This window comes from Eschrichtius robustus, chromosome 4 (genome assembly GCF_028021215.1).
Source record: "Eschrichtius robustus isolate mEscRob2 chromosome 4, mEscRob2.pri, whole genome shotgun sequence".
NCBI lineage: Eukaryota > Metazoa > Chordata > Mammalia > Artiodactyla > Eschrichtiidae > Eschrichtius > Eschrichtius robustus.
In genome coordinates, this window is record NC_090827.1 from 80,887,953 (window position 1) to 80,910,059 (window position 22,107).

General features: G+C 38.8%; 1 protein-coding gene across 3 annotated transcripts in view; it reads left to right on the forward strand.

Moving 5' to 3' along the window:
- Nucleotides 1-21,708, forward strand: part of TEC (tec protein tyrosine kinase) — a 142,616-nt gene extending 120,908 nt beyond the window's left edge. For all 3 annotated transcript variants that reach the window (XM_068542222.1, XM_068542221.1, XM_068542223.1), the window contains exons 10-18: nucleotides 678-757; nucleotides 2,216-2,349; nucleotides 5,623-5,697; nucleotides 6,452-6,623; nucleotides 6,745-6,961; nucleotides 16,821-16,885; nucleotides 19,536-19,654; nucleotides 19,738-19,895; nucleotides 21,072-21,708. In XM_068542222.1, coding sequence (XP_068398323.1) covers nucleotides 678-757; nucleotides 2,216-2,349; nucleotides 5,623-5,697; nucleotides 6,452-6,623; nucleotides 6,745-6,961; nucleotides 16,821-16,885; nucleotides 19,536-19,654; nucleotides 19,738-19,895; nucleotides 21,072-21,155 — 1,104 coding nt within the window. In that variant the 3' untranslated portion in view covers nucleotides 21,156-21,708. The remainder of the gene's footprint in view (nucleotides 1-677; nucleotides 758-2,215; nucleotides 2,350-5,622; nucleotides 5,698-6,451; nucleotides 6,624-6,744; nucleotides 6,962-16,820; nucleotides 16,886-19,535; nucleotides 19,655-19,737; nucleotides 19,896-21,071) is intronic.
- Nucleotides 21,709-22,107: the final 399 nt, after the last annotated feature.

A 22,107-nucleotide genomic window follows, 5' to 3' on the forward strand; every position in this document is an offset into this window, starting at 1 on the left:
TGTTTCTTGCTCTTAGGCTAAGAACCTGTTGAGGATTTAGCTTTTGGTCATTCAGCGTGTTGCTGCCTTTTGGTTTTCTCTGCTTAAGTTGCTTGTGCCTCTGTCTCTCCTTTCGTAAAGAGTGATATTTAACATCGACTTCCAGGGGAATTAAGGATTTTAAAAAAAATCTTCCTATAAAGAGCACTGAGGTATTTACAGGAAAAATGCTGTGTGGATAGAAGATGATATTGAGTCGGGATTCAAGGCTTATAGCAAATATGAAAAATGTATGAAATGAAACCCAGTCATTAAGAAATACATTTTTCAGTAACTGTTTCCCCACATGTCCAGGACATAAAGGAATTGCAAAATTTTGTCTGTTAGTTCTGGAATGGCCCTGAGAGATTGTCACGTTGAAATGTCTCGTACTAGTGTGTGTGAAGAGTTGTGATTGTGGGGAATTATGAGTGTGCTTTCTTTAACTAATCTCACGGTTCAGTAATGTGAAGTGGAAGGTCACATGGATGGGAGACGGTCACGTGGATGACTTACCTATTGGTAAGTTGCGCTTCTCCAAAGCAGATTTTCTCGGCAGAGGATAATAATCATAAAATCATAAGATTGCGTTCTTGGATCTTCTCTGTGGCATTGGTATTTGTTATTGGATTGAAAAAAATTTTCTTCTTGGATTTTAGGATAAAGAAGGTGGTTTTATGGTAAGAGATTCCAGTCAACCAGGCATGTACACAGTCTCCCTTTATACAAAGTTTGGAGGGTAAGTAATCTCTCTCTCTCTGCTTAAATTCAGAGTTTTTATATGAAGTTCTTAATATAGTTTATATGGATTCCTAATTTTCAAAAAATAAGCTACAATTCAGCATTAAAAAAATCTGAACTTGATTTCTAAAGTCTATACCATTTGTATATTCATATCTAGTAATTTTCCTCATTTTCCATATATATATTTGTTCTGAATGACTACAGAAACTTTAGCAACATTCCACAGATAATTACTTTGCACTGTGCTAGGTACTAAGGATACCACACTGAGCCAAGTATACACAGACCCAGCCCTCCAGTAGCTTAGTGAGGGCTTCTTTCAGACAGGCAAACAGGCAGTGATGGTATATGTGAGTGACTGCTATGCAGGGAGGGCAACTTGTGTGTGTGTGTGTTTGTGTGTCGGGGTGGGGGTGGGTGGTACATAGCCCAGACACATCTGAGTTAGGCATTAACGTTGTTTACTGACATCCAATATGAGACCTGACGGGTGAGGCAGGCAAAAGTTGGAGAGAGGGCTTCCCTGGTGGCGCAGTGGTTGAGAATCTGCCTGCCAATGCTGGGGACACGGGTTCGAGCCCTGGTCTGGGAAGATCCCACATGCTGCGGAGCAACTGGGCCCGTGAGCCACAACTACTGAGCCTGTGCGTCTGGAGCCTGTGCTCCGCAACAAGAGAGGCCGCGATAGTGAGAGGCCTGCGTACCGCGATGAAGAGTGGCCCCCGCTCGCCGCAACTAGAGAAAGCCCTCGCACAGAAACGAAGACCCAACACAGCCAAAAATAAATAAATTAATTAAAAAAAAAAAAAGTTGGAGAGAGGGAAATGTGTTTCTGACACAGGAAATTGCCTGGACCTGGAAGTGAGGGAGCACTTGGTGAACTGACAACAGTGTATTGTAGCTGGATTGTAGAATGGGAGGGGCAGGGAGAAGGGAGGAGAGAGAAGCCTGAGAGGTAGAAGTGGAAGACACGTCACATCCATGTCAAGGAGTCTGAGCTTTATCTTCACAGCAGCAAGTGTTCTCTGGAAAGGATTTTCAGCAAGAGATGACTCAGGAAGATCTAAGATATCTAAAATACAATGTGTACATGATTTGTACGTCTAGGTTATTAACTTTTAGAGGTCTTCTGGACATTTGCAACACCAACAGCAGCGACAAAAAGCAGTATCCAGCTAGTAGCTATTTTAAGACTTTTAATTGTTGGTAAATGGAGTTTTGGTAAATGTTCTCTTTCACGATCTCATGCAAGGGACCAAGTATCAGTTATCAGTGACCACTTTATAACTTCGATCTGTTAATTTGAAAGGTGAAGCTAAGAAGAACATGGGGAAAAATAAAATTTGTGTAGAGAATAGAGGGGGCCATATGCAGGGACCCTGGTAGAAAACATCTTAAGGGTGAAGTTACATTATTCCAACTTGGTTCTAACACATTCGGATTTTTGTTACAGAGAAGGTTCATCGGGTTTCAGGCATTATCATATAAAGGAAACAATGACATCTCCAAAGAAGTATTATCTGGCAGAAAAACATGCTTTTGGTTCAATTCCTGAGATTATTGAATATCATAAGCACAATGCAGCAGGTAAGTGAGCTGTTAAAACCTATTTCAAATATAAAGTAGTGATTAAAACGATTAGACATTGTGATGAATTCTTCCTTGAGCACGTTTATGTTGTAGTTAATTGTAGAATGTGATTGATTTAAAATTACTGCATATTAAGGAAATGATATATACAAAGAAAAATCAGAAATAATAACTCTAAAGAAGCCCCATCTTGACCTTAAAACACAAGTTATCCTTATCGTGTGTGGCAAACGTTCACATCTGCCACTTACAATACAAGGTTTACATCCTTGGTACTGACAAAGATTCTTTGCTTGACCGAACTTTAGTCAGGCTCCCGAACCATCTCCTGGGCCCATCTGTACACTTTCTTATAAAATCCAGTTTTGGCAATAACCCTGCTAAATCACTTTAACCAGAACCCCTTACCCTTGAGATTTGATGTCTAATCACCCTCAATAACTGGTCGGGTTCCTTGTCTTCCACCGTCCCCCCGGGTAATGTCTGGGTACCCTGGCTTATCTTCAGCAAGAATCTTGTTCGATTAGTTCGGCCGGAACCACTCGAAGCCCTCCCTGCGTTGATGTTTCTTTTAGTAATTTTCCATCCTCTGATTCCCCACCCTTCTCCTGGGCTGTGAGTTCTCATTTGTCCAGGCTGTATTCGGAGTCGGGCCCATCTCTCTCCCCTACTTTAAAATCCCATTGCAGTGGTCTTTGTACCTATCACAGTGGTCCTGAATAAAGCCTGCTGGACCATCTTGAAAAGCGTCATTGAATTTTTTTTTTTCTTTAACAGTACCAAACTAAAATCCAATGTATGTCTATGTCGCAGCTGTCACAGAAGCTGCCAGATGAGCAGCTTAGGTTTAGGCCTGCGTTAGAGGCTTCCAAAGACTAGCGTAAGAGTGTCCCAGACACGTCTTCCATCTTCCCAAATCTTTGCTACACTTAACCACCAGAGTGGGAACAAACCAAACATCAAAAACAAAACCAGAAACCACATTTGTGCCCTTGGAAGCGCCAGAGGATGAGATAGAAAGATTTCTAGCCTTTGACTTCAAAGATGTAACTGAGCAGGGGTTAGCCAAGTGTCCAGCCCAATTTATGGAAAATTAACTTTTGAAATTTTATCAAAGGCCTTTGCCAAGTCTGTTGCTATTTGTGACTCTGCTCACGTCTCTCAGATAATGATAGGAACAGTTATTGAGACATAATTTACACACCATAAAGTTCGCCCACATGATGTGTACAACTCAGTGGTCTGTAAATTAGTATATTTACAGAGCTGTGCCAACTATCACCATAATCTGAGGTCATTTTCAGCATCCCCCGTGAAGAAATCTTGAACTCATTAGCAACCACCCCTTAACCCCTTCCACCAGTCCTGCCCTAGGCACCCACTAATCTACTTTCTATCTCTACAGATTTGCCTATTCTGGACATTTCATGTAAATGGAATCATACCATATGTAGTCTGTTGTGACTAGCTTCTTTGAGCATAATATTTTTGACATTCCTCCATGTCGTAGCCTATATAAGTACTCCACTCCTTTTTACTGATGAATAATAATCCATTGTGTGGATTTTGTTTATCCATTTTGTATCATTCATCAGTTGATGGACATTTGGGCTGTTTCCACATTTTGGCCATTATGAGTAATGCTGCTGTGAACATTTGTGTACAAGTTTTTGCGTGAAACATGTTTCATTTCTTTTGGGTACTAACCTAGGAATGGATTTGCTGGATCATATAATAACTCCGTGTTTAACATTTGAGGAACTGATTTCATATCAATTTATCCCCTGAAGAACTTTTTCTTATCTTTTATTCTAGTCTTTTTCAGCATTCACATTCCCCTATTTCTTTCTTTTTGTTCTTGTGTGAATTTTTATGCTATCTCAATTCACTCATTTCAGAAACATGTATTAAGTGCCTACTGCATGCCAGGAACTATGCCGGACTGTAGGCATACTATGGTGAACTAGATGGCTGTTGATCTTGTCTCTCCCAGATCTTACCATCTGGTAGGGGAGACAGAGAAGTACATAACAATATTAAATTACTATGAGATATGCTGTATTAGAGGAACTACATAGTGCTACAGGTGTTTATAGGAGAAATACCTGGGATTTCTTATTTAGTACTGTAAGCAACTTAAGTTAAAGGATTTAAGGTGCCTCACTGATTTCCAGTAGTTGTGTTATTCCCAGTCGTTAATATTGTAGAGCCCAATTTTTATGCTAAGATTACAAATGCTGAGTTATGTCAGGTGAACTACTTTAATTTTTAGTAGACTACTGTAATTCCATTTCATAATTCAAATCTCATACTAGAAAAGAACATGAAATAATAATTGATAATAATTGTTGGAAACCTTTTAACATCCTTTAAAGTGTTTGCAAGACACCATGCTAGCATAGTGCCTGATAAACACTGTATTTAAAAAAAAAATGTTGAATGAATAAAAAAGTATATTTAAAAAACATGAAATTGTCGGCTCAGAGAGTAGCGAAACCAAGCAGGACCCTGTGGGGGCCTTCCTGGGTACAAAAGCTCCTCTGTGTTTCCCGTTTCTTGTTTGGAAAAAAAAAAAAAAAAAAAAAAAGGCTTTAGTCTCCTAAGCCTTCCCCAAGCTCCAAAGAGCAGGCTCAAGCAGTTAATGATTAGAGTCACAGGACTCCTAGTTCCTCCTGCAGGGATGTAGATAACAATCTGATGCATATCTTTGAGTCGCTCTGCAGAAACTAAGACCCTCATCCGGGTGGAGGATGGTGACTACATGCTGACCACAAGCAGGTAGACCCCAGGCTGGTTGGAACCAGAAGGTTGATGATTGAGATTCCTGAAACGTCACCCTGTTACCTACCGTCGGCCAATCAGAAGAAGGTCCACGAGCTGATCACTTGTCTTACTACCCTCTCCCCTAACGATGTCTTTAAAAACCCTTGTCGAAGGCGACTGGGGAGTTTGGGTCTTTTGAGTACAAGCCCCCCGTCCTCCTTGCTTGGCCCTGCAATAAACCTTTTTCTGCTCCAGACTCCGACATTTTGGTTTGTTTGGCCTCACTGTGCATCAGGCACACAGACTTGGTTTTGACCACAGTAGGATCATCTTCCTTCCTGCCTTCCTTTATTTTTTGCTAGCACATAGCAGAGGGCTATATATACACAAAGAAGATGAGCACTAAGTGAATAAATGAATGAATTTTGTAAGTGAGTTTCTAGTTTAGCGCTTTCCCATGCCGAATGATTGCGTGAATTCAACTGTAATACTCTTTTTGATTTCTAGGACTTGTCACAAGGCTGCGGTACCCAGTTAGCACAAAGGGGGAGAATGCACCAACCACTGCAGGATTCAGCTACGGTAACTCCTTTTGTAGTTGCATGGCAAATATTCCTTGAAAAGAACCCGTTATCCCAAGACCAGTTTAGATGTGTAGAATTCCACATAGCGGAACTGTTTTTATATAAGTTTACCGTGTGAGATGTTAGATGATTACACTTATAGCTGTAGTAACCCTAGGTTTTCTGTTTTCATCATTATTCATTATTTGGTAGAAAACTGTCCGTCAGTGAAAAATAAGCATTACCATGTTACTTCTAAAATAAATCAAAGCCTTTCCTGCTTCTCACTGGGCTTGGTTGGCTACTCATAGGAAAGTAAAGATGGAGGTAATAGAGAAGACATGCAACTTGATTGTCTTTGTGCTACTGGTGAAAGCCTTTTAAACAGGTTAAACTCTTTCCAACTTGATGGAATTGAAAAAGAAAAAAAAAAACTTCAGGGGGAGGAATGGTAAAGGAGGAAGTATTTGTTTAAAAAGAAAAAAGTACCTTTAACTTTCAAGCTCCATTGTTATTAGCCTATTGTGCAGCATCTTCTTGCCTTCTTCAGTTCACTTTGCTTTTATTGTGACAGCTGAGAAGGGGTCCATCCTCCCCAGAGGGAGGAAAGCCACCTTCTGTTGCTTATGGGCAGGTTGCAAGTCTGCTCTGTGTTGGTAATTGTATTACCTTGTAAGTTTTAGATTGACCTTCGTTATAGTTTCTTTGTTTCTCACTGATTCCTACTGTATTCTCCTGATTAAATTTTATCACTTTCCCCCTCTGTCTCACAGAAAAATGGGAGATTAACCCTTCAGAGCTGACCTTTATGAGGGAGTTGGGGAGTGGACTCTTTGGAGTAGTAAGGCTTGGCAAGTGGCGAGCTCAGTACAAAGTAGCCATCAAAGCTATTAGGGAAGGTGCCATGTGTGAGGAAGATTTTATAGAAGAAGCTAAAGTAATGATGTAAGTTTCTATGTTTTTTCCGGTTCCCCTTTTTGTATTAAAAAGTGACCCCTTGCCAGCTAACACCCCTGGTGGTTTCTTTCCCTGCAGTAACTCTGTGTATGCATGACTTCCCTCTCAGGAAACTGACACACCCGAAGTTAGTACAGCTTTATGGTGTATGCACCCAGCAGAAACCCATTTACATCGTTACCGAGTTCATGGAAAGGGGATGCCTTTTGAATTTCCTCCGACAGAGACAAGGCCATTTTAGTAGAGATATGCTGCTGAGCATGTGTCAAGATGTGTGTGAAGGGATGGAGTACCTGGAGAGAAACAGCTTCATCCACAGAGACCTGGTAATCACAGACCACCTGCATTCCCATCACCAGCCAAATTCCTTTGTAATCTGGGTCAACAGATGAGCAATGACGTGTTCATACCCAAGTTTTGTTCTCAACAATATATCACCATTACTTTTAAATGTGGTAAATTTAACTTGCCCCATAGTTTTAACAGAAAGACCTTTATTAAATCTAATACATGTAGTATATAATTACATAGGTACCTGCTTATTAAATCATACATAATTTCCTAGGTAATATTTCCAAGTTAGTTACCATGCATTACATTTGGTCTTCATAAGAATCCCATGAGATAGCTAATCATAACAGATTTTCTGACCACCATTGTCTTATAGATAAGAAAATTAGCATCAGAGAAGTGAAATGACATGCATATGGTGATAAAAGGGAAGTTAAGCGTTGACTTATCCTTTGACTAAGTCCTAAGCTGTTTTCCGTCTCACACGCTAGAAGCTGAAACTATAACAGAAATCCTTTTGTTCATTTTCTTCACTGGAAAGAGATGGAGTCGACGTTAATTCCAGAAAATACCAGAAAAAGTAATCTATTACTGGTTCTAAATTATTGTGATGGAGACGCTTCTTAATTTTTCCTCTCTCTTACTCTGTCTCCCTCTCTTCTCCACTTTTTTTTTCTTTCTCTTTTTCTTCTCTGCCTATTCTTCCCAAATGTGTCTATTTTCAGTATGTTGGTAGAACCGTTAGTCCCTGTTAAAGTATACAATACTCTATTATTAACTATAGCCATCATGCTATATCTTAGATCCTCAAAACTTATCTTGTAACTGAAAGTTTGTACCCTTTGACCAACATCTCCATTTCCCCTAACCCCCCAACCCCTGGCAATCACCAGTATAGTCTTCCTTTCTATGAGTTCCATTTTTTTTCCCCTTAGATTCCATATATAAGTGATAGCATATAGTATTTGTCTTTCTCTGTCTGGTCTCTTTCACTTAACATAGTGTCCTCCAGGTTCATCCATGTTGTTGCAAATGATGAGATTTCCTTCTTTTTTTTATGGTTGAACAATGTTCCATTTTGTCTATATATATATATATACACACCACATTGTCTTTATTCATTCACCCATTGATGGACACTTAGGTTGTTTCCATATCTGGCTATTGTGAATAATGCTGCTATGAATATGGGAGTGCAGATATTTCTTTAAGGTACTGATTTTGTTTCCTTCAGCTGCATACTAGGAAGTGGGACTGATGGGTCATATATATGGTAGTTCTGTTTTTAATTTCTTGAGGAACCTCCATACTGCTTTCCATAGTGGCCATGCCAATTTGCATTCCCACCAACAGTATACAAGGGTTCCTCTTTCTCCACCTTTTCTTTTTTTGTTATTTCTGAGATATACATTTTAAAGTAATAACTAGAATTATGACTTATAACATTATAACAGAACATATAAGATTTTTAGGAATTTCATGTAATGTCTGAAACATTTATATTAACATATTTCCATAAAAATAACCCAAAGAAAGTTTAGTATTAGTTGTTTATTTTTTTAATTTCTGAATTTTGTTTTGTTTATTTTTTATACAGCAGGTTCTTATTAGTCATCAATTTTATACACATCAGTGTATACATGTCAATCCCAATCGCCTAATTCAGCACACCACCACCCCCACCCCCCCATGGCTTTCCCCCCTTGGTGTCCATACGTTTGTTCTCTGCATCTGTGTCTCAACTTCTGCCCTGCAAACAGGTTCATCTGTACCGTTTTTCTAGGTTCCACATACATGCATTAATATATGAGATTTGTTTTTCTCTTTCTGATTTACTTCACTCTGTATGACAGTCTCTAGATCCATCCACGTCTCAACATATGACTCAATTTCTCTCCTTTTTATGGCTGAGTAATATTCCATTGTATATATGTACCACATCTTCTTTATCCATTCATCTGTTGATGGGCATTTAGGTTGCTTCCATGACCTGGCTATTGTAAATAGTGCTGCAATGAACATTGGGATACATATGTCTTCTTGAATTATGGTTTTCTCTGGGTATATGCCCAGTAGTGGGATTGATGGATCATATGGTAATTCTATTTTTAGTTTTTTAAGGAACCTCCATACTGTTCTCCATAGTGGCTGTATCAATTTACATTCCCACCAACAGTGCAAGAGGGTTCCCTTGTCTCCACACCCTCTCCAGCATTTGTTGTTTGTAGATTTTCTGATGATGCCCATTCTAACTAGTGTGAGGTGATACCTCATTGTTGTTTGATTTGCATTTCTCTAATAATTAGTGATGTTGAGCAGCTTTTCATGTGCTTCTTGGCCATCTGTATGTCTTCTTTGGAGAAATGTCTATTTAGTTCTTCTGCCCATTTTTGGATTGGGTTGTTTGTTTCTCTAGTATTGAGCTACATGAGCTGTTTATATATTTTGGAGATTAATCCTTTGTCCATTGATTCGTTTGCAAATATTTTCTCCCATACTGAGGATTGTCTTTTCATCTTGTTTATGGTTTCCTTTGCTGTGCAAAAGCTTTTGAGTTTCATTAGGTCCCATTTGTTTATTTTTGGTTTTATTTCCATTACTCTAGGGGGTGGATCAAAAAAGTTCTTGCTGTGATTTATGTCAAAGAGTGTTCTTCCTATGTTTTCCTCTAAGAGTTTTATAGTGTCCGGTCTTACATTTAGTTCTCGAATCCATTTTGAGTTTATCTTTGTGTATGGTGTTAGGGAGTGTTCTAAATTCATTCTTTTACATGTAGCTGTCCAGTTTTCCCAGCACCACTTATTGAAGTGACTGTCTTTTCTCCATTGTATATCCTTGCCTCCTTTGTCACAGATTAGTTGACCATAGGTCCGTGGGTTTATCTCTGGGCTTTCTATCTTGTTCCATTGATCTATGTTTCTGTTTTTCTGCCAGTACCATATTGTCTTGATTACTGTAGCTTTGTAGTATAGTCTGAAGTCAGGAAGTCTGATTCCTCCAGCTCCGTTTTTTTCCTTTAAGACTGCTTTGGCTATTCGGGGTCTTTTGTGTCTCCATACAAATTTTAAGATTTTTTGTTCTAGTTCCGTAAAAAATGCCATTGGTAATTTGATAGAGATTGCATTGAATTTGTAGATTGCTTTGGGTGGTACAGTCATTTTCACAATGTTGATTCTTCCAATCCAAGAACATGGTATATCTCTCCATCTGTTGGTATCATCTTTAATTTCTTTCATCAGTGTCTTATAGTTTTCTGCATACAGGTCTTTTGTCTCCCTAAGTAGGTTTATTCCTAGGTATTTTATTCCTTTTGTTGCAGTGGTAAATGGGAGTGTTTCCTTATTTCTCTTTCAAATTTTTATCATTAGTGTATAGGAATGCAAGAGATTTCTGTGCATTAATTTTGCATCCTGCAACTTTACCAAATTCATTGATTAGCTCTAGTAGTTTTCTGGCAGCATCTTTAGGATTCTCTATGTATAGTATCATGTCATCCGCAAACAGTGACAGTTTTACTTCTTCTTTTCCAATTGGTATTCCTTTTATTTCTTTTTCTTCTCTGATCGCCATGGCTAGGACTTCCAAAACTATGTTGAATAATAGTGGTGAGAGTGGACATCCTTGTCTTGTTCCTGATCTTAGAGGAAATGCTTTCACCTTTTCACCACTGAGAATGATGTTTGCTGTGGGTTTGTCAGATATGGCCTTTATTATGTTGAGGTAGGTTCCCTCTATGCCCACTTTCTGGAGAGTTTTTATCATAAATGGGTGTTGAATTTTGTCGAAAGCTTTTTCTGCATCTATTGAGATGATCATATGGTTTTTATTCTTCAGTTTGTTAATATGGTGTATCACATGGATTGATTTGCATGTATTGAAGAATCCTTGCATCCCTGGGGTAAATTCCACTTGATCATGGTGTATGATCCTTTTAAAGTGTTGCTGGATTCTGTTTGCTAGTATTTTGTTGAGGATTTTTGCATCCATATTCATCAGTGATATTGATCTGTAATTTTCTTTTTTTGTAGTATCTTTGTCTGGTTTTGGTATCAGGGTGATGGTGGCCTCATAGAATGAGTTTGGGAGTATTCCTTCCTCTGCAGTTTTCTGGAAGAGTTTGAGAAAGATGGGTGTTAGCTCTTCTCTAAATGTTTGATAGAATTCACCTGTGAAGCCATCTAGTCATGGACTTTTGTTTTTTGGAAGATTTTTAATCACAGTTTCAATTTCATTACTTGTGATTGGTCTGTTTATAGTTCTGTTTCTTCCTGGTTCAGTCTTGGAAGGTTATACCTTTCTAAGAATTTGTCCATTTCTTCCAGTTTGTCCATTTTATTGGCATAGAGTTGCTTGTAGTAGTCTCTTAGGATGCTTTGTATTTCGGCGGTGTCTGTTGTAACTTCTTTTTCATTTCTAATTTTATTGATTTGAGTCCTCTCCCTCTTTTTTTTTTTTCTTCCCACACACACTCACACTGTATTTTATTTTTACAAGAGATAAATAGACTGACATCAAGCATTGTACATGAATGACCACAACAAAAGCAACAATGATTGCAATTACCAAACATGAAACACACTCATACTATGTCATAATATTGACATTCAGTCCAGTAATCCTCCACTGTAGCAGCTCCCTTACTTTGCAGTGAAAATTGATTTGTATATTCTTTGCCTCTGAGTCCTTGTGGGATTTTTTTTTTTTTAATTCAAACAGAAAGTCACAAAAATTATACTCATCCTCATCAGTTCTCTCAGTCCCATGTAATTAACTTTTTTTTTCATCTTGATCTTTTGTTAGCACTTTTATGAGTTATTGATCTTTGCTATTGTTTTCTTTGTTTCTATTTCATTTATTTCTGCTCTGATCTTTATGATTTCTCTCCTTCTGCTAACTTTGGGTTTTGTTTGTTCTTCTTTCTCTAGTTCCTTTAGGTGTAAGGTTAGATTGTTTATTTGAGATTTTTCTTGTTTCTTGAGGTAGGCTTGTATAGCTATAAACTTCCCTCCTAGAACTCTTTTGCTGTATCCCATAGGGTTTGGATCGTCGTGTTTTCATTGTCATTTGTCTCTAGGTATTTTTTGATTTCCTCTTTGATTTCTTCAGTGATCTCTTGGTTATTTAGTAATGTATTGTTTAGCCTCCATGTGTTTGTGTTTTTTACATTTTTTCCCTGTAATTCATTTCTAATCTCATAGCATTGTGGTCAGAAGAGATGCTTGATATGATTTCAACTTTCTTAAATTTACTGAGGCTTGATTTGTGACCCAAGACGTGATCTATCCTGGAGAATGTTCCGTGTGCACTTGAGAAGAAAGTGTAATTTGCTGTTTTTGGATGGAATGTCCTATAAATATCAGTTAAATCTCTCTGGTCTATTGTGTCATTTAAAGCTTCCTTTTCCTTATTTATTTTCATTCTGGATGATCTGTCCATTGGTGTACGTGAGGTGTTAAAGTCCCCCACTATTACTGTGTTACTGTCGATTTCCTCTTTTATAGCTGTTAGCAGTTGCCTTATGTATTGAGGTGCTCCTACATTGGGTACATATATATTTATAATTGTTATATCTTCTTGGATTGACCCCTTGATCATTATGTAGTGTCCTTCCTTTTCTCTTATAACATTCTTTATTTTATAGTCTATTTTATCTGATATGAGGATTGCTATTCCAGCTTTATTTTGATTTCCATTTGCATGGAATATCTTTTTCCATCCCCTCACTTTCAGTCTGTATGTGTCCCTAGGTCTGAAGTGGGTCTCTTTTAGACAGCATATGGGTGGGTCTTGTTTTTGTATCCATTCAGCAAGCCTGTGTCTTTTGTTTGGAGCATTTAATCCATTCACGTTTAAGGTGGTTATCGATATGTATGTTCCTATGACCATTTTCTTAATTGTTTTGGGTTTGCTTTTGTAGGTCCTTTTCTTCTCTTGTGTTTCCCACTTAGAGAAGTTCTTTTAGCATTTGTTGTAGAGCTGGTTTGGTGGTGTTGAATTCTCTTAGCTTTTGCTTGTCTGTAAAGCTTTTGATTTCTCCATCAAATCTAAATGAGATCCTTGCTGGGTAGAGTAATCTTGGTTGTAGGTTCTTCCCTTTCATCACTTTAAGTATATCATGCCACTCCCTTCTGGCTTGTAGAGTTTCTGCTGAGAAATCAGCTGTTAACTTTGTGGGAGTTCCCTTGTGTGTTATTTGTCGTTTTTCCCTTGTTGCTTTCAATAATTTTTCTTTGTCTTTAATTTTTGCCAATTTGATTACTATGTGTCTTGGCATGTTTCTCCTTGGGTTTATCCTGTATGGGACTCGCTGCACTTCCTGGACTTGGGTGGCTATCTCCTTTCCCATGTTAGGGAAGTTTTCGACTATAATCTCTTCAAATATTTTCTCTGGTCCTTTCTCTCTCTCTTCTCCTTCTGGGACCCCTATAATGCAAATGTTGTTGCATTTAATGTTGTCTCAGATGTCTCTTAGGCTGTCTTCATTTTTTTTCATTCTTTTTTCGTTATTCTGTTCCGCGGCAGTGAATTCCACCATTCTGTCTTCCAGGTCACTTATCCGTTCTTCTGCCTCAGTTATTCTGCTATTGATTCCTTCTAGTGTAGTTTTCATTTCAGTTATTTTATTGTTCATCTCTGTTTGTTTGTTCTTTAATTCTTCTAGGTCTTTGTTAAACATTTCTTGCATCTTATCGATCTTTACCTCCATTGTTTTTCCGAGGTCCTGGATCATCTTCACTATCATTATTCTGAATTCTTTTTCTGGAAGGTTGCCAATCTCCACTTCATTTAGTTGTTTTTCTGGGGTTTTATCTTGTTCCTTCATCTGGTACATAGCCCTCTGCCTTTTCATCTTGTCTATCTTTCTGTGAATGTGGTTTTTGTTCCACAGGCTACAGGATTGTAGTTCTTCTTGCTTCTGCTCTCCACCTTTTCTTTTTTGCCAGCTGTTGTCATCTCGTGTTTTTGTTGGTAGTCGTTCTGACAGGTGTGAGGTGATAGCTCATTGTGGTTTTGATTTGCATTTCCCTGATGATTAGTGGTGTTGAGCCCCTTTCCACGTACCTATTGGCCATTTGCATGTCTTTTTTTTTTTTTTTTTTGGCCTTGCCACACGGCATGCGGGATCTTAGTTCCCCAACTAGGATTGAACCTGTGCCCCCTGCCGTGGAAGTGTGGAGTACTAACCACTGGACCGCCAGGGAATTCCCTTGTGTGTCTTTTTTGATAAAATGTGTATTCAGTCCTCTGCTCATTTTTCAATTGAATATTTACTTTTTTGCTGTTGAGTTGAATGAGTTCCTTATATATTTTAGATATTAACCCTTTATCGGATACATGTTTTACAAATATTTTTTTTCCCATTCTGTAGTTTGCCTTTTCGTTTTGTTGATTGTTTCCTTTGCTGTGAAAAAACTTTTTACTTTGGTATAGCCCTAGTTATTTATTATTGCTTTTGTTGCCTGTGCTTTGGTGTCAGATCCAAAAAATCATTGCCAAGACCATGTCAAAGAGCTTTTCCCCTATGTTTTCTTCTAGGAGTTGTATATTTTCAGGTGTTACATTTAAGTCTTTAATCAATTTCAAGTTAATTTTGTGTATGGTGTAAGAGGAGGGTCCAATTTCATTATTTTGCCTATGGATATTTGAATTTCTCAGCAATTTATGGAAGAGATTATCCTTTCCCCATTGTGTGTTCTTGGTGCCCATGTTAAAGATTAGTTGACCATATATACATGGGTTTATTTCTGGATTCTCTGTTCTGTTCCATTGGTCTATGTCTCTGTTTCTGTGCCAGTACCATACAGTTTTGATTACTATATTTCTGTAATCTAGTTCAAAATCAGGAAATGTGATGCCTCCAGCTTTATTCATTTTGAAGATTGTTTTGGCTATTCAAGGTCTTTTGTAGTTTCGTATGAAATTTAGATTGTTTTTTATATTTCTCTGAAAAATGTAGTGGAATTTTGATAGGGTTGCATTAAATGTGTAGATCATTTTCGGTAGTATGGACATTTTAACAGTATTAATTCTTCCACTCTGTGAACACAGGATATCTTGCCATTTATTTGTGTCTTCTTCAGTTTCTTTTATCAGTGTCTTATAGTTTTCAGTGTACAGATCTTTCACCTGCTTGGTGAAATTTACCTATGTATGTTAATGTTTTTGATGCTATTGAAATTCACTTGCTTTCTTAATTTCTCTCAGTTCATTGTTAGCGTATAGAAACAAAACTGATTTTTCTATGTTTAGTTTGTATCCTGCAACTTTACTGAGTTCTTTTATTACTTCTAACAGTTTTTTAGTGGAGTCTTTAGAGTTTTCTATATATAAGATCATGTCATCTGCAAACAGAGACAATCTTACTTTTCTATTCCAATTTGGATGCCTTTTATTTCTTTTTCTTACCTAGTTGCTCTGGCTAGGACTTTCAGTACTATGTTCAATAGAAGTGACAAGAGTGGGCATCCTTGTCTTGTTCCTGATCTTGGAAGAAAAGCTTTTAGCTTTTCACCATTGAGTATGTTGTTAGCTGTGGGCTTGTAATATATGACTTTTATTATGTTGAGGTACATTCCTTCTATACCTAACTTGTTGAGAGTTTTTAATCATGAAATGAAAGGATTTTGAATTTTGTCAAATGCTTTTTCTGTATCTGTTGAGATGATCATGTGATTTTTATCCTTCCTTCTGTTAGTGTGGTGTATCACGTTTTTGATTTGCCTATGTCAAACCATCCTTGTATCCCAGGGATAAACACCACTGGATCATGGCGTATGATCCTTTTAATGTGCTGTTGAATTCTGTTTGCTAATATTTTGTTGAGGATTTTTTCATCTATGTTCATCAGCCATATTGGCCTGTATTTTTATTTTCTTTTTGTGTCCTTATCTTGCTTAGGAGTTAGGGTAATGTTGACCTTATAAAATGAGATTGGAAGTGAACCTTTTAAAATTTTTTGGAAGAGTTTGAGAACTTAGGATTGGTGTTAACTCTTCTTTAAATGTTTGGTGGAATTCACCAGTGAAGCCATCCAGTCCTGGGCTTTTCTTTCACAAAACTTTTAAAGATCACATTTTATGATTGGGGCAAAGGACTTTGCAAAATAGAAGATGTGATATGTGTAACATTAGTTATTATTATTATTATGCTCAGTGATGATAAAGAACATCTCTTTGTCATATTGAAACTTGTGAATTTAGCACCTTCCTCTTTTTTGACTTTTAAAACTGATGGAAATCTGTTGTCTACGTGGGTATGGCAGGTTACACCTCTCTACACATACCACACCTTGGTGAAAGCAATTTTGATATGTTTGTGCCTATGATACTGACATCATTAGGGTAGGTTTTTGTCATCCCTTAAGGGAAGATTTTGATGCTTCTGTCTCCTGGGTGAAGAATCCTGGTGACTATATCCTGGCTGTTCTCTTTGGGTTAGAGAAGACCAATCATTGAGCAAAGCCACTGGGTAAAAGATTGTTCACCCATCACTCTGATGCTTGTGTGTTATAAGGCTCGCCTAGTAAGAACCTGAATTAAGGACTTTAAGAGATGTTGTCACTATCAATAAGAAAATCAGATAGTTTAATAAGAATAGAAATGGGTGGGCAAAAAGCTGATTGACCCTCATATTAGTCCTTGTATAGATATGACAGTTGGCAAAGATTATGTAATAATGCCTTTTTGCACATGAGACTTTTGACCTGTCTTTCTATCCATTCTTTCATATAAATGTTGAAGACATTTCCATAGGGGTAAAAATAAATTTATAAGAGACACCACCTCTGCAAATGTTGACTGGGTTACACTAAATTTAATATAAATAGAACTTATATTTTTCTACTTTTATTGTGGAAGTTTGCAACTAATATACCATTATAATGTTGTTTTCCAGGCTGCCAGAAATTGTCTAGTAAATGAGGCAGGAATTGTGAAAGTTTCTGATTTTGGAATGGCTAGGTAAGGCTGAGTATATGTGAACATTTTCTATAAATTTTGGATTAAATTAATGTAAGACTGTGGCCTTTCCCTTGAAAGTACTTGACTTTTTCTTTGCAGTTTGTGTCAACTTCTTCCTCTGATGCCTGTTTAAGAGCGATTTTGAAATATCTTTTGTTCCTTTAACAAAACATTAGAAGTACCCATCATTTTTTTTTAAGTCCCCATCATTTTTGTACAGATTGATTTTTCTGCTTCTTAGTGTTTTTTATATAAGGTTAGAAAATAGATTATCTATATTTTGAGAGATTTCTTTGCTGAATTTGTCTTTTTACTGTTAGCTTTGGCTTTTTCTCAGGTAAACTGTTGAGAAATTATGATTACTTAATACTTCATTATATGGTTTTAGTTGATATTCACATTAGCTTATAGAATTGATAAGCATGGAAATAATCTGCATTGATAAAGCAAAAAGGAAACCCTATTAGATGTCCTGAGATAAAATATATTAAAATAACACAGTATACATTGTGTTAATTATTGTTAATCATTCTCTCCACTAGGTGGTAGTATAGCCTGTTAAATACACTACTTTCTTTTCTCCCTGGTGTGGATTAAATTTCTAGAATCTTTTGTTTTGATAGAAATGTGTTCGGGGTAAGTTTTTAGAATACGCAAATCGGTAATGTTTTTATTCTCTAAATTTTTGTAATCTTAATAGGGTGTTAGAAAAGTCCTTTAAAAAGTATTTCATTTGTCCTTTCTTTCCCTCCTTCCTTCATCCATTCATTTATCTGTACACCCATCCATACAAAATTAGGTGCCTGCTCTGTGCCTGGCACAACACTAGAGATTGAACCCTTGCAGAGGATGACATTATCCATGTGAGTCCCTGCCCACGTGCAGCTTAAATTCAGGAGGCGAGAGAAACATAAGACCTGAGAACCACTAAGAGGGGAGAGCACAGAGCGAGGTGACAGAGCAGGGGTCCGCAAACCTCGGCTTCTGGACCACATCTGACCCAACACTTATGTGTGTATGGCCCGTGAGCCAACCACGGTGTTCACATTGTTTAATGGTTGGGAAAAAAAAACTTTAAAAATATTATGACATGTGAAAATTATCTGAAAGTCAAAAGCCAGTGTCCATAAATAAAGTGTTAATAGGACACAGACTCATTCACAGATGTGCTGGCTGGCTGCTTTCACTCTACAGAGGCCTGCAAAATCTAAAACACTCTTTGTCTGGCCTTTTACAGAAAAAGTTTGCTGACCCCTGTGATAGCGATAACTTGGGGCTGGTGGGGTGGGCGGGTACTGAGTGATGGCGCAGGGCAGGGGTGACGGTAGCGACTTCAAATCTGGTGCCTCTCGAAGGCCTCTTTGAGACCAGGATATCTGAAAAGAGACCCAAAAGGCAGGAAGTAGTCAGTTAGGTGAAAGTCTGAGGAATAAAATATTCCAGGTGGCAGAACACCGAGTCCAAAAGCTTGAAATTTGGGATGAGCTTGACCTGCTCAAGAATCAAAAGGGGGTCGGGGTGGTCAGCCCATGGCCAGCATGAGGAACGGTTATAAAGGCAGGCCAGGCCAGGTCTCACTCCTGAGGAAACTCGGGCCGAGGGAGGTTAGAAAGCCATTGCTGTCCGAAATGGGACCAGAACTGCTGGCTGTCAGGGCAATAAGGACCCAGTGCTCTTTGTTTGTTTTCTGTGAAGATATTCTGTATCTAACAGGCAAGGCCTCCAATTTCAGGTTTGATTTTCATATGTTTGGCTTTCAAAAAACCTGTACTTTTGCATCAGCTCCTTTGAAACACTCATTCTACACTCAGTTCAGACTCCCCTGACTGACAGACGCCCATGGTGGCACTGTCACCATCTTTGTCTATACAGCAAAGGAAGTTTGTGCAATCATTTGAATATTTTCCCATGGAGCTTGCAGAAATTAACCTGGTATGTTCCTATAATACTTAAACACCTTCCTCTTGTAAATACATACTGAACACATTACAGAAAGGGCTGAAGAACCCATATTTAGCACCCCAATTAAGATCCTCCCCAGGGGTAACCAGTGTTACCAGTTTGTGTGTGTCCTTCCAGAAGGACATAAGTATGCTCCCATAGAGAAATTACATAGTATTGTTCTGAGTGTGTGTGTATAGAGGATGGACGTAATGGTATATACCTATATACACCACCATGTGCGTACATCATTTTGCAATTTGCTCTTTTTATTTGCTATAGTTTTAAGTTGTGCTCTGTGGAATCATGGGGGCAAAAGCGCATGTGCTCCAAGCGCTTTGCACCACTTCCTTTAGAGCAGCTCTGCTTTAGATGTTTTACATGTGGGGCCTTTGGGTAAAATTTTTTGTTTAAAGAACAGAACTGCTTCTTAAAAAGAAAGTTTGCAAAATTCTTTTATTGTATGCTGCCTCCAATGCCTTATGAAAAAGAAAAACAGAAAAGTGAAAGTGCAGATAGAATGTCACAGTGCATCCATCTCCAGCACTTAGAGGAAGAGGGCAATTGCAGAGGCGTGGCTGCACAGGCAAACAGCCAGCTTCAACCGGATGCCTGTTGGACTTCAGTCAACTGTGCTTTTGATTTTAAGGGGGAGAAAAATTAAAGAACATGTACAAAATACAGACCGTAACTCAGTGTCTTACTCTAGGTATGTTCTGGATGATCAGTACACGAGTTCTTCCGGTGCTAAATTTCCCGTGAAGTGGTGTCCACCTGAGGTGTTTAATTACAGCCGCTTTAGCAGCAAATCAGATATCTGGTCATTTGGTAAGAGCCATGCTCCATTTCCCCTCAACTCTGCCCTGAAGAGGAACTGAGTGCATCGTTTGGCAATCCTTCTCCTCTTCCAGGTGTCTTAATGTGGGAAATATTCACTGAAGGCAGAATGCCCTTTGAGAAAAACACCAACTATGAAGTGGTAACCATGGTTACTCGCGGCCACCGACTCCATCAGCCGAAGTTGGCATCCAGATATGTATACGAGGTGATGCTGAGATGTTGGCAGGAGGTATAACATTTTTCGGGTGCTATTTCCTTCAATCTCTAAAGCATTCAGGGATCTGGGCTTGGTCGATTCAAACTGTGTGGTCTTTATAGCCTAGTGAATGAGTGCATGTTTTATATGATTTCTAACTCTTAAGCAGGAAGCCAGTCTTCTCAACTCAGTCTGAATAATGGGAAGAAGATGTGAAGAAGTGGAAAACACTAATAATTAAGATAGTAAATTCAGGCTGCCGCTCCCTTCCCAAGTGGGGCTCCTGCCACAGTCGCCTGAGCTGGGGACTCTGGGGATAAGCCCAGAGAAGTAGCTGTTCTTTCAGTGGATCTCTAGTGTTGTCGAAGTATTACTCTTTCACCAGAGAAGTTTTTTTTCTACAAGCCTCAGCTTCCTCAGGTCATTTACTCTCAGTTGTCGGAAGTTTTCCTTCGCCCCATGTTAAAATGTCACCTCACAGAAGAGATCAGACACCAAAATGACTTTTGAAAGATAACAGTAACATTAGCTCACAGGTATGATGTGCTAGGCACTGTGGTAAGTGCTTTCAATTTAGTTCTCGAAATAACACTTCAAAGTGTGGATACTTTTACTATGACCACTCTGTGGATGAGGATATCAAGTTGTTGCTTGCCTAAGGCCACTTAACTACAGAGAAGCAGAGTCCTGTCTGACTCCAAAGCCCATGCCCTGGTCACTTGCTATAATGCCTCCCAAGAGCATTGATTGGCCTTCTGGCCAAGAAGTGGTGCTAGGGGGAGTGGGGACAATGTGAGCAAAGGTAGGGTGGTGGTAATGAACTTGGTGTGTGTATACAAGGGTAGAGATTGTTCTGATTGAGCATAGGGCCCATGTGAGGGTTTCTGTGGGAAATAAAACTGGGTAGCAAGGGCCTGGGGGAGGGGCAGGTTATAGAGGGCCCTGCGAGTTAGCAGGACTTGATTTTGCAGGCACTTAGGATCTCTGCTAGGTTCTTGAATGGGATGCCAAAGCCATGTGGCAGAAAGGTTAGTGTAGCAGCAGCACATGCAGGATCGATTAGACCTGTTTGGAGATGCATGTGTGTTCTGGCCCCGAAGCAAGGAGTCCCTTACTCTGGTATGCAATGCTATCTGAGTTGGAGCAGTGAAAAGTCATTTTGGGGATGGATTCTGGAACCCACAGCTTCTACTTGATTTTGAATTGTAGAAACCAGAGGGAAGGCCTTCCTTTGAAGATTTGCTGCGCACGATAGATGAACTAGTCGAATGTACAGAAACTTTTGGAAGATAAGTGCTGTGACCGGATGATGTGATGGCTTCCAGATTCCAAAGCACGAGGAAGAAATGGCACTTTGTGGCAAACTATTAATTTATTTAGCACTTGAACGTGTAGATTGTTTTACTTATAAAGTGGAAACACCTAAAACATTTGCTTCTAGACCAGCCGTAGCTCTGTGACCGAAACTTCTGGATTATGGAAATGCTGCCTTAGGCATGATGGTTAAAAGCAGCCACTTTTATTCATTCCACAAGTACTGGAGTGCCCACTATGTGCCAGGCACTGTGCCCAGGCCCCAGGGTCTGCCCATTTTAGGGGTGTATGTGGGGTCATGTTAGCCGGTGCCAGTGGAAAGCCAGGGTAATTGGGAGGGGGAAGGGTATCGGAGCCACATTCCATCCACCCCTCTCTTCCCTGTGACTTCTACAGAAATCTGGGCTGGGGCATTGTCTAGAATATGGGTTCCGGATGGATCAGGAACCCACCTTGGATAAGTACCCATCTTTTGTTTTGAAACATCTGTTTTCAAGACTGCCATTAGTATTACATTAAAACATATTTGTATGCTGTACATATTGTAAATATATATAATATATAAAGTTATATATTTATAAGAAACATGAGTCGTCTTTTTTTTAATTTGATTTTTATTAGAGTATAGTTGATTTTATGAGTTGTCTTTTAATTGAAATGTTTAATTCTGTAATATATGAGCCAACCCTCTTAGGACTAGGGATTTTACCTTACAGCTGTCAATTCCTTTTCCCCTGAGGATCAAATATTCCCTACTGAAGAGAAAAATGTCCGGACCCTTCTATCACTAATGCCCCCTCCTCACTTGGGTAGCCATGTTTGAGGTGCCTGTCCAGCTTAAGCCCCCAGCAGGGGCTGTGTTTGGGCTAAGTGGACCTGCCCACGGTATCCACAGCTAATTGGAGTTGGATGGAAAATTGAGCCTAGGGGC